This window comes from Schistocerca gregaria, chromosome 4 (genome assembly GCF_023897955.1).
Source record: "Schistocerca gregaria isolate iqSchGreg1 chromosome 4, iqSchGreg1.2, whole genome shotgun sequence".
Lineage (NCBI taxonomy): Eukaryota > Metazoa > Arthropoda > Insecta > Orthoptera > Acrididae > Schistocerca > Schistocerca gregaria.
Window position 1 is genome coordinate 316882952 of NC_064923.1, and position 13356 is coordinate 316896307.

Below are 13356 nucleotides of genomic sequence, written 5' to 3' on the forward strand. Positions count from 1 at the left end.
CTAAGAGCAGAACTTCTTTCAGTGCGAGCACAATGACCAGTGATAATGGAGTGTCCAGGATTGTGGGGTTTGTGGATTTCGGCAAGCATGTATGAGGTGGGTGTGCAGTGTTAATTGGGATGAGAGGGAGCTGGACTCAGGGGAGATATTATATTATGGATGTAAGAATTTCAGTACGGATGGGGGTTATGCTGGACTTCTGGGATGGTATCACTATGGCAGAGCTTGTATGTGGTGGAGGAATGGCAAACGATGATAAATGTTGGTGCCTAACTCCATTTTTAATAATTATTTGCTTATACACAGGAAGCATTAATAATAACACTTTACACCTTCAGTTACTATTTTTTTGTTTCTTTTTCTTGAACCTCATAATGCACATTGAATCTCACAAAGAACCCTGTAGGTTCATCATGACCTAGTGCAAATTGTATTAATACAATGTTTATTTCTGCCTTTGAATGACGTGATGTGAAATGTATGTTCCAAAAAATTCAGAAAGCACATTTTTAATGTTTTAATGTCAGAAGGTGTTGACTTACCCATTCTGTAATCACACATTATGTAACTCAAGGCACATACTTGCACATTACAAAATACATCACAGATGCTGTTTAATATCTGGATTTTTCAGAACAAGCATTTCACTTCACCTCACACTAGAGCAGAAGTAAACAGCATATTAAAACAATCTGCACTCGAAGATGGACCCACAGGGTCCAAAATGTGCTGCATGATTCAATAAAACTTGAAAAAATTGTGAGTGAAGGTGTGGTCATTCATACTTCCTGTGTACTGAATACAGTCATGTCCATAACTAGAAAATATGTACAAAATCAAAAAGAAACAATTGCAATAGTTGGAAAGGAAGATATAGGTTTGCTAAGTGTATCAGAAACTGTGTTTCTGCTGATAAAGTACCCAATAAAAAAACTTAACATACAAGACACTGACAAGATAATTATACCAAGCAGATAAGTGCAACAGGGTAGGAAACTGCCAAATCAGATTACCAAAAACGTTCACAGGTAGATGATTACATGAAATGCTGATGAACATTAACATGGTGCCAAGACGATGCACCCAAAGTAGAACATGGATAGAGAAACGATATAATTATCTTTTCCACTTTAGAGTTGGAAAAACTGCAGTAAAGACAGTGAAAGTGTATCATTTTATTATATAATTTGTGCACAACTCACTATCAAGCAACAGTTCTGTAAATGAACCATGAAAATATATTAGGATGCAAAAGGGAGCCAAAAATTATGTTGAATTACAAAACTTGCAGAACACTGAAGAGTTGTCCCAAGTTTTGAAAGATTCACTGTATCAACATCACAGCATTGTGAAGCACCAACGTCATACTCATCTCCTCTACGCCTGCACAAATAAAAAATAAATACGTATGTGGGGACCTTATCAATTGGGATGATGATTTCCATTGGGTACAGTTTGGAATACTATTGCTGGAAAGGTTCATGCTCTGTAAATCTGGCATCATTTTGTGGTAGTTGGATGAAGATAATCAATTTGATATCAATAAGGAGAGTCTTCTCAAAAGAGAGTGCTTGGAGTGACACACATACTTACAGCAGAAGCATATGAGTTCAAGTAATACATGTGCAGTGTGCAGCAACATTTGAGTACACCATACACGTGCTTATTTAATCATCCACTTTAAATTATACTGGCTGTAATTTTCAGATAACAGAACAAAATTCACATGTCATGTTAAAGTAATTTACTGTAAGTGGACCGATAAAAAAGTCTACTCACCAAGCAGTGGCAGGGGAACGCACACACAAGAGGATTTAACTTTCACATGCTTTCAGAGCCAATGGCTCCTTCTTCTGGCACAAGAGTTGAAGGGGAAGGAAGAGGGATGAAGGAAAAGAACTGAGGACATTTAGGGAAAGGGGTACAATTTAGAAAAGTCACCCAGTACCCCGGGTCATGGGAGACTTACTGGATGGGATGAGAAGGAAAGAATGAATTTTGTGGTTATACAATAATTTACTGTTACAAAATTATGAAATGAAAAATTTGAAAGCTTCATAGCTCTTTTAGTAATCCCTGAATATGCAGATGGATGTTATTGACATATTAACATGACTAATGCTGCATACATCCTGCAAGAGTACCAGCACCGGGAACAAGGCTCATATCACAGATTTGGTCACATGAGCTTCCCTAGCGAGCCACATATAAGGCCACCCAACAGCAATCTCAATCACAGTTACTGTTATCTGACTCACTTCTACATGTGGACCCTGCAGTGCTCCAGCTGTTTATTATATGTCTATAGTGGTACAAATCATGAACTTGTTATTTCCACTACCTCTTCCCTATATGGAATTTTGATGATGAGATACATGTTATCTGGCTAAGTCATGCTTGGACTTTATTCTACTGCTTTGTGATGATCATAGAATAATTGACCAATTAACTATCTAAGTTGCTGTTACAGAACAATAAACAATAATGTTGCTACCTAAAGTGAGAGTTACAACAACTCCGCTGGCAAAAGATGTACCAAATGCATCAGAAGCAGATTTGGTTGAACATCTTATTAGTAAAGATAATCATCTCTTTTGTTTCCATTATTTTGCCAACAAATGTACATATAAAGTAAAAAATATTAATATGAAAAACAAAAGCTAGGGGATTAGCTATATCACCTCAGAATTCAATTACAAGTGGAGGTGGCTATGGTGGCAGTTTGTCTGCTAACACTAGCAGATTCAACACACACCCATAGGGTACAAATTACGAACATGTGTCTGTATTTAAAAAAAAAAAAAAAAAAAAAAAAAAAAAAAAAAAAAAAAAACTTAGAAATATTCAGCATATAGCCATATTTGTAAATTAATTTGCAATGTGCATGTAAAATCACTTATTCCACATCATTACAATTCAATGCACAAAATGATCCATGGATTCTAAGAAAATACAGTTTATGTCACTTCTATTGAAGTTCAAACTTCTTGTCACTTACCGAGCCTTTTATTTACAGGTGATTCTGGCATCTCTATGTTAAGAGACATTTTGTATTGCTGTCCTACCATCAATAGTGACTGTTTTCTTGTTAGCTGCACTTTAGCAGAAGGATAACTGCATATTCCTCTTTTCTCTACACATGAGCTTAAACAAAACATATTAATTAAAGTATGGAAATATTATACAAAAATACATAAAGACAGCACTGAGATGGACACTATGGTGCCACTTTGTTAAGTACTGTTCGGATTTTTGGGATATGCATCATCTTGGATTAAAGGAAGACAAGGAACAATTCATAGGTGGGAGGCCAGATTTGTTATTGGTAGGTTCAAACAACATGCAAGTATTACAGAGATGCTTCAGGAACACAAATAGGAATCACTGGAGGGAACACAACATTTTTTTTCAAGGAGTGCTATTGAAAAAATTTAGAGAATCGATATTTGAGGCTGATTGCAGAATGATTCTACTGCCACCATGGTGCACTTTATGTAAGGACCGTGAAGATAAAATTAGAAAGATTATAGCTTGTACAGAGACAAACAGACTGTCATTTTTCCCTCACTCTATTTGTGAGTGGTAGACTGTAGTAAAAACTGCCTATTGGCTTCTGTCTTGGGTTCTTCGGCCGACATTTCGCCAGCATGAGTGGCTGGCATTGTCAAAGCTTTATCCTCCATTGCCGACAATGTGGCAATGGAGGGTGAAGCTTTGACAATACTAGCCACTCATGCTGGCGAAATGTCAGTAAAATCATTAGATAAACATCGGCTGAAGAACCCGAGACAGAAGTCAATAGGCAGTTTGTCAACAAGTGGCCATGAAAGCCTAAACAATTTTGTAGACTGTAGTACCTCAGACACACACCATATGGTGGCTTGCAGAGTATGTATGTACATGTAGTTTCTTTCTTTGCAGTAACAATAAAAAAACAATACAAATGGCATGCCATGAACCCCTTGAGGAAAGAGAATCAACAGGAATATGCAGTGAGCCCAGAAAATGTAAGCACATACAGCTGACCCATACTCCAATTGTTCATTCACTTTATTCATGAGATCAGTGTCATTAAACAGAACAATTAGGTAAATGTTAATAGGTACAAAATAAATCCTGCATAATTAGGTAAATTTGAATAAAAATAGTAATCATTTAGAATATAAATGAACTCCATAATTAGGTGAACAGCAATATATAATTAAAAACTGAAACACACAAACAGTAAGGATGTCACTTCAACTTAGACATCAGTACGAGACAGCTATTTTAATATGAATGACATTGGCATCCATACCGAAATTGTAATTGCACGTACTTGAAAATGGCAATAAAGCCGAAACAGTCTGTTGTAAATGTAAATTAAGATTCTTTATTATAAGCAACTATTTGGTATATTTATTGTAACAATCATGTCATTATCAAACAGTTAGGTAAATGACAATAAGTATAGGACAATAATAATATTTATAATCATTGTGATTTATATTTATAATCAGTGTGATTTATGGTTTTAATTACAGTCTGTTCTTTGCTTATAGCTTATTCACATAAGATATGTATATCTTTTTTCACACGCACCTAAGAAGAGTAAAATTATTTACTTTTCATACATTTTACAATGCTGTTTTTAAATTTATTTAATGGCACAGTGCAGTCACTTTCTGGTTATTAATAGAAGTAGACAAAGCCAAGATATTTGTAGTTGCTATGGTCATACTTAGATTATACTTAGGTTTTCTTTAACAAATACATATACAGATTAGGTACTCTTGTTACATTAAGATCTTTGAAATAATCTCTATGCAATTCATGTCAGTTAAGTGCTGCAATTCACCTGATGACTTCCTTTTGCCCTTTAAGCACTAGCCTTGAGCCTAAAAATTATCCCACAGGAGTATTTAGAAGCTCAAGTGTAACTGGAAGAATGCAAAACATGCTTGTAATAGGAGTTATTTACTGAATATTCCAATCAAGGATTTTTTCTATGGGAAATCCATATAAACTTTTTTATCATTACTGGGTGCATTTGGATTGAATATAATGTCTTACACTTCACTGTTCTTGTTCTGTAGTAAAGGTGATTATAATTAAAGTTAAACTATCAAAATGCTTTAGAAATAGCACCACTGGTCAGAATGATGTCAAATTGCAACAGAATATTATTGGAGAAGGGGGGAAATCGTTTGGCAGAAGAAAAAAAAATAGTGTGAAAGTTAATCAATATATTGTGTTGTAGGTGTCAGAACACGAAGTTGGTATAAACATGCCAGGTACACGGTTTTTCCTTCTTTCGCATCTGCAACATTCGCCATGACTGTCTCAATGCAGGATCGTGCTCTGCTTGTAAAGCTATGTTACAAGAATGATGACCGTACACACGTCACTCTGCAGAAGTTCAGGACACTGAAGGGTTTAAAAAAAGGCGTTGGTACAATGGCTGCCATGGGTCTGGAGAAAATGGTTCGAAAATTCGAAAAGACTGGTTCTTTTGGTGTTCAACCTGGTAGAGGGAGGAAACAAACTGATTTGATGTCAGTGGAAGCAGGGGCCACAGCAATGTGGGAGGAGATAACTGGTGGTATGCAAACATGTAGTGCATGGAGAATTGCTCAACATTGGACATACCCATGAGCACGGTACGTAAAATCCTACAAAACATCCTTCTTTGCTATCCATTCAAAATTACCCATGTGCACGAGTTGCTTCCTGTTGACCTGTCACCAAGAAGACCTTACTTTAGAATTTATTGCTCGCATGGAAGTAGACAATGATTGGCCATGGATGATTTTGTAGACAGAAAGCCCACTTCCATCTGACAAGATATGTCAATGCACAGAATTGTCAAATATGGGCAAGAGAAAATCCACATGCAAATCAACCAGTAAGCGCTATGAATGTCTTTTGCACAACCACATCATTCCAGCTCTCCAACAGGGTGGATGGGATCATTTTTACACAAGATAGCACACCTCGACACATTCCAAATCCAGTTGGGCAGTTGCTGAAGCGCCATTTTGGAAATTCTAGAATTATCAGTTGCCATTTTCCTACAGCCTGGCCATCCACATCACCTGATCTTAATTCGTGGGACTTATGGCTGCAGGGCTATCTGAAAGATGTTGTGTTCAGTGTTCAGACTGAAAACTAGGCTGCAAGGATGGCAAACATTGGACAACACATTCTGAATGTGACCCCGTAAACACTTCGATCAGTTGTGGAACACGCTGTTTCTCAATTTCAATTTGTTGCAGAAAACAATGGACAGCATATGGAACACCTTTTGCACCAGTCACATTAATAGTCTGATTCAATTTTGATTGATGCTTTTTATGCAGTTTTTTTTGTCTCTGGACAATTAAAAACCGATTTTTCCCATCTGATGTGATATGACCTTGCCATGGTGGATGGGCTTACGTAACTGACGGTATCACACCTGTACACCCATGGACAGTGAATAGTGTTTAACGTCAAACGTACACCTTAGGCATTGTTGTACAATTCATTTGTCATTTATGGTCAACCACTATTAAATTATGATGCTTACAGCGCCATCTATGCTACATTTTGTAACTAGCCTATTTATTTTTCTTCTGTTAGACTTTTCCCCCTTCTCCGATAACATTCTATTGCAATTTGACATCATTCAAGCACTGTCTCTGGCTGAGCCAGATGCAGCTGCCTGCCCTGTTTCAGAGGATCATTCTCAACCTTCAAGGTCCGGGCAATCGCAGAGGGTAGGATTATTGGTAGTTGGGAGCTCCAATGTTAGGTGCATAATCGGGCCCCTTAGGGATATGGCGGCTAAGGAGGGGAAGAAATCCAGTGTGCACTCCGTGTGCATTCCGGGAGGAGTCATTCCTGATGTGGAAAGGGTCCTTCCGGATGCCATGAAGAGCACAGGGTGCGGCCAGCTGCAGATGGTGGCACATATCGGCACTAATGACGTGTGTCACTTTGGATCTGAGGAAATTCTCTCTGGATTCCAGCGGCTATCTGATTTGGTGAAGGATGCCGGTCTTGCTTACGAGATGAAGGCAGAGCTCACCATCTGCACCATCGTCGACAGAACCGACTGCGGACCTTTGGTGCAGAGCCGGGTGGAGGGTCTGAATCAGAGGCTCAGACGGTTTTGCGACCGTGTTGGCTGCAGATTCCTTGACTTGTGCCATAGAGTGATGGGGTTTCGGGTTCCGCTGAATAAGTCAGGAGTTCACTACACTCAGCTGGCAGCTACATGGGTAGCGGAGGCTGTGTGGCGTGGACTGGGCAGTTTTTTAGGTTAGAAGGCCTTGGGAAAGTACGAGGTGGGCTGCAATGTCAAAGGGTACATGGCAAATGCAGGACGTGCTTGGATCAAGGAACAGTCGGAATTATAGTTGTAAATTGTTGTAGCTGTGCTGGAAAAGTCCCTGAGCTTCAAGCGCTAGTAGAAAGCACAGAAGCTAATATCGTCATAGGTACAGAAAGCTGGCTAAAGCCTGAAATAAGCTCTGCAGAAATTTTTACGAAGTCTCAGACAGTGTTCAGGAAAGATAGATTAGGCAGAATTGGTGGTGGAGTGTTTGTGACTGTCAGTAGTAGTTTATCTTGTAGTGAAGTTGAAATACACTCCTGGAAATTCAAATAAGAACACCGTGAATTCATTGTCCCAGGAAGGGGAAACTTTATTGACACATTCCTGGGGTCAGATACATCACATGATCACACTGACAGAACCACAGGCAATAGAGCATGCACAATGTCGGCACTAGTACAGTGTATATCCACCTTTCGCAGCAATGCAGGCTGCTATTCTCCCATGGAGACGATCGTAGAGATGCTGGATGTAGTCCTGTGCAACGGCTTGCCATGCCATTTCCACCTGGCGCCTCAGTTGGACCAGCGTTTGTGCTGGACGTGCAGACCGCGTGAGACGACGCTTCATCCAGTCCCAAACATGCTCAATGGGGGACAGATCCGGAGGTCTTGCTGGCCAGGGTAGTTGACTTACACCTTCTAGAGCACGTTGGGTGGCACGGGATACATGCGGACGTGCATTGTCCTGTTGGAACAGCAAGTTCCCTTGCCGGTCTAAGAATGGTAGAATGATGGGTTCGATGACGGTTTGGATGTACAGTGCACTATTCAGTGTCCCCTCGACGATCACCAGAGGTGTACGGCCAGTGTAGGAGATCGCTCCCCACACCATGATGCCGGGTGTTGGCCCTGTGTGCCTCGGTCGTATGCAGTCCTGATTGTGGCGCTCACCTGCACGGCGCCAAACACGCATACGACCATCATTGGCACCAAGGCACAAGCGACTCTCATCGCTGAAGACGACACGTCTCCATTCGTCCTTCCATTCACGCCTGTCGCGACACCACTGGAGGCGGGCTGCACGATGTTGGGGCGTGAGCGGAAGACGGCCTAATGGTGTGCGGGACCGTAGCCCAGCTTCATGGAGACGGTTGCGAATGGTCCTCGCCGATACCCCAGGAGCAACAGTGTCCCTAATTTGCTGGGAAGTGGCGGTGCGGTCCCCTACGGCACTGCGTTGGATCCTACGGTCTTGGCGTGCATCCGTGCGTCGCTGCGGTCCGGTCCCAGGTCGACGGGCACGTGCACCTTCCGCCGACCACTGGCGACAGCATCAATTTACTGTGGAGACCTCACGCCCCACGTGTTGAGCAATTCGGCAGTACGTCCACCCGGCCTCCCGCATGCCCACTATACGCCCTCGCTCAAAGTCCGGCAACTGTACATACGGTTCACGTCTACGCTGTTGCAGCATGCTACCAATGTTAAAGACTGCGATGGAGCTCCGTATGCCACGGAAAACTGGCTGACACTGACGGCGGCGGTGCACAAATGCTGCGCAGCTAGCGCCATTCGACGGCCAACACCGCGGTTCCTGGTGTGTCCGCTGTGCCGTGCGTGTGATCATTGCTTGTACAGCCCTCTCGCAGTGTCCGGAGCAAGTATGGTGGGTCTGACACACCGGTGTCAATGTGTTCTGTTTTCCATTTCCAGGAGTGTATATACTCCGTGCGAATTGGTATGTGTGGAGGTTATACTTAACAGCCAAACTAAGTTAATAATTGGCTCCTTCTACCGACCCCGAGACTCCGATGATACAGTTGCGGAACAGTTCAGAGAAAGTTTGAGTCTCGTAGCAAATAAATACCCCACTCATATGGTTATAGTTGGTGGGGACTTCATCCTTCCCTTGATATGTTGGCAAAAATACTTGTTCAAAACCGGTGGTAGGCAGAAAACATCTTCGGAGATTGTCCTAAATGCTTTCTCCGAAAATTATTTCAAGCAGTTAGTCCACGAACCCACGCGAATTGTAAATGGTTGCGAAAACACACTTGACCTCTTAGCCACAAACAATCCAGAGCTGATAGAGAGCATCATGACTGATACAGGGATTAGTGATCACAAGGTCATTGTAGCTAGGTTCAATACCGTTTCTTCCAAATCCATCAGAAACAAACTCAAAATAATTTTATTAAAAAAAGCAGATAAAGTGTCACTAGAAGCCTTCCTAAAAGACAATCTCCATTCCTTCCAAACTGACTATGCAAATGTAGATGAGATGTGGCTCAAATTCAAAGATATAGTAGCAACAGCAATTGAGAGATTCATACCTCATATATTGGTAAGAGATGGAACAGATCCCCCGTGGTACACAAAACAGATCCGAACGCTGTTGCAGAGGTAACGGAAAAAGCATGCGAAGTTCATAAGAACGCAAAATCCCGAAGCTTGGCAAAAATTTACAGACACGCGAAATTTGGCACGGACTTCGATGCGAGATGCCTTTAATAGGTTCCACAACGAAACATTGTCTCGAAATTTGGTAGAAAATACGAAGAAATTCTGGTCGTATGTGAAGTACACAAGTGGCAAGACGGAGGCAATACCTTCACTGCGCGGTGCCAATGGTACTGTTACCGACGACTGTACCGCTAAAGTGGAGTTATTGAAAGCATTTTTCCAAAATTCCTTCACCAGGGAAGACTAATGGAATATTCCAGAATTTGAAACACGAACATCTGCTAGCATGAGTTTCTTAGAAGTAGATACCTTAGGGGTTGCAAAGCAACTCAAATCGCTTGATACGGACAAGTCTTCAGGTCCAGATTGTATACCGATTAGGTTCCTTTCAGATTACGCTGATACAGTAGCTCCCTACTTAGCACTCAAATACAACTGCTCGCTTACCGACAGATCTGTACCTACAGACTGGAATATTGCGCAGGTCGCACCAGTGTTTAAGAAGGGTAGTAGGAGTAATCCAGCTAACTACAGACCCATATCATTGACGTCGGTTTCCAGTAGGGTTTTGGAGCACATACTGTATTTAAACATTGTGAATCACCTCGAACGGAACGATCTACTGATACGTAATCAGCATGGCTTCAGAAAACATCGCTCTTGTGCACGGCAGCTAGCTCTTTATTCGCACGAAGTAATGGCCGCTATCAACAGTGGATCTCAAGTTGATTCCGTATTTCTAGATTTCCGGAAAGCTTTTGACACCATTCCTCACAAGCGACTTCTAGTCAAGCTGCGGGCCTATGGTGTATCGTCTCAGTTGTGTGACTGGATTCGTGATTTCCTGTCAGGAAGGTCGCAGTTCGTAGTAATAGACGGCAAATCATCAAGTAAAACTGAAGTATTGCTGATCTATATAAATGACCTGGGTGACAATCTGAGCAGTTCTCTTAGGTTGTTCACAGATGATGCTGTAATTTACCATCTAGTAAGGTCATCCAAAGACCAGTATCAGTTGCAAAGTGATTTAGAAAAGATTGCTGTATGGTGTGGCAGGTGGCAGTTGACGCTAAATAAAGCAAAGTGTGAGGTGATCCACATGAGTTCCAAAAGAAATCCGTTGGAATTCGATTACTCGTTAAATAGTACAATTCTCACGGCTGTCAATTCAACTAAGTACCTGAGTGTTAAAATTACGAACAACTTCAGTTGGAAAGACCACATAGATAATATTGTGGGGAAGGTGAGCCAAAGGTTGCATTTCATTGGCAGAACACTTAGAAGATGCAACAAGTCCACTAAAGAGACAGCTTATACTACACTCGTTCGTCCTCTGTTAGAATATTGCTGCGCAGTGTGGGATCCTTACCAGGTGGGATTGACGGAGGACATCAAAAGGGCGCAAAAAAGTGCAGCTCATTTTGTATTATCACGTAATAGGGGAGAGAGTGTGGCAGATATCATGCGCGAATTGGGATGGAAGTCATTACAGCAAAGACGTTTTTCGTCGCGGCAAGATCTTTTTACGAAATTTCAGTCACCAACCTTCTCTTCCGAATGCGAAAATATTTTGTTGAGCCCAACCTACATAGGTAGGAATGATCATCAAAATAAAATAAGAGAAATCAGAGCTCGAACAGAAAGGTTTAGGTGTTCGTTTTTCCCGCGCGCTGTTAGGGAGTGGAATGGTAGAGAGATAGTATGATTGTGGTTCGATGAACCCTCTGCCAAGCACTTAAATGTGAATTGCAGAACAGTCATGTAGATGTAGATGTAGATGTAGACCAGTGGTGTTCTTTCTACAGCCGTTTGAAAGTTTTAATATTAATTACAATCACGCAGTACATTAGCCTCAGACCAAGTGGTAGGCCTCTCCATCACTACCACCAAACTGTGATGGACATTTTCGAAGTTGGTATCACATATGACAAGTGTTGTGTCACTTTTTTTTGTTTGTTAAGGGGAACAAACGAGAAGAAAAAACTATCTTTAAGCTACAAAAGAGGGCTGTATGAATTATGACAAAAAGTAGCAAGAGAACTCACTGCACTGAGTTGTTTAAATCTATGGGAACCTTGACTGTTCCATGTGAGTACATTTTGCAAAAGACACATTGATCAGTACCCAACGAACAGGTCTCTCCACAAACATGGATCCAGATTCAGCCACCACTTATGTCTCAATAGGAAAAACAAAATAAAAACCCAAAATAGTGTGCTATATCATGAAATTAAGCTATACAATAAACTACCACAAGAGATCAAAGACAAAAGTGAAATACTTGCTTTTACAAATACCCTAAAAATTATTTGTTAGGGAAGTGTTCTATACTGTAAAGGATTAACTAAAATGATGTGTAAATTTTGTTGACAACTGTGCTACTTACTAATTACTGCAATTCAGAAGCATTTTACAATATGTTCAATAGAACAGTGACATACAATGTCCAAATGAGTAACTCAGAAGACAAGAAATGTATGTATCTATTTATGTGTGTAAACTGTGTGCATTTATGTAGCTCTGTGTCTGTGTTTATGTGTTCAGTTCTAAGCAAAGAAGGGAAAGCAGAAAGGTGGAAGGAGTATATAGAGGGTCTATACAGGGGTGATTTTCGTGAGGACAATATTATGGAAATGGAAGAGGATGTAGATGAAGATAAAATAGGAGATAAGATACTGCGTGAAGAGTTTGACAGAGCACTGAAAGACCTGAGTCGAAACAAGGCCTCGGGAGTAGACAACATTCCATTAGAACTACTGACAGCCTTGGGAGAGCCAGTCCTGACAAAACTCTACCATCTGGTGAGCAAAATGTATAGACAGGTGAAATACCCTCAGACTTCAAGAAGAATATAATAATTCCAATCCCAAAGAAAGCAAGTGTTGACAGATGTGAATATTACCAAACTATCAGTTTGGTAAGTCACAGCTGCAAAATACTAATGCGAATTCTTTACATACGAATGGAAAAACTGGTAGAAGCTGACCTCGGGGAAGATCAGTTTGGATTCCGTAGAAATATTAGAACACGTGAGGCAATACTGACGCTACGGCTTATCTTAGAAGCTAGATTAACGAAAGGCAAACCTACGTTTCTAGCATTTGTAGCCTTAGAGAAAGCTTTTGACAATGTTGACTGGAATACTCTCATTCAAATTCTGAAGGTGGCAGGGGTAAAATACAGGGAGCGAAAGGCTATTTACAATTTGTATAGAAACCAAATGGCAGTTATAAGAGTCGAGGGACATGGAAGAGAAGCAGTGGTTGGGAAGGGAGTGAGACAGGGTTGTAACCTCTCCCTGATGTTATTCAATCTGTATAGTGAGCAAGCAGTAAAGGAAACAAAAGAAAAATTTGGAGTAGGTATTAAAATCCATGGAGAAGAAATAAAAACTTTGAGTTTTGCCAGTGACATTGTAATTCTGTCAGAGACTGCAAAGGACTTGGAAGAGCAGTTAAACTGAATGGACAGTGTCTTGAAAGGAGGGTATAAGATGAACATCAACAAAAGCAAAACGAGGATAATGGAATGTAGTCGAATTAAGTCGGGTGATGTTGAGGGGATTAGATTAGGAAACGAGACACTTAAAGTAGT

General features: G+C 40.9%; 1 protein-coding gene across 2 annotated transcripts in view; it reads right to left on the minus strand.

The window, feature by feature from the left end:
* LOC126266963 (seipin) overlaps window positions 1-13356 on the minus strand; it is a 51973-nt gene that overhangs the window by 14469 nt on the left and 24148 nt on the right. For both annotated transcript variants that reach the window (XM_049971688.1, XM_049971687.1), the window contains one exon: window positions 2999-3144. In XM_049971688.1, the coding sequence (XP_049827645.1) occupies window positions 2999-3144 (146 nt within the window). The remainder of the gene's footprint in view (window positions 1-2998; window positions 3145-13356) is intronic.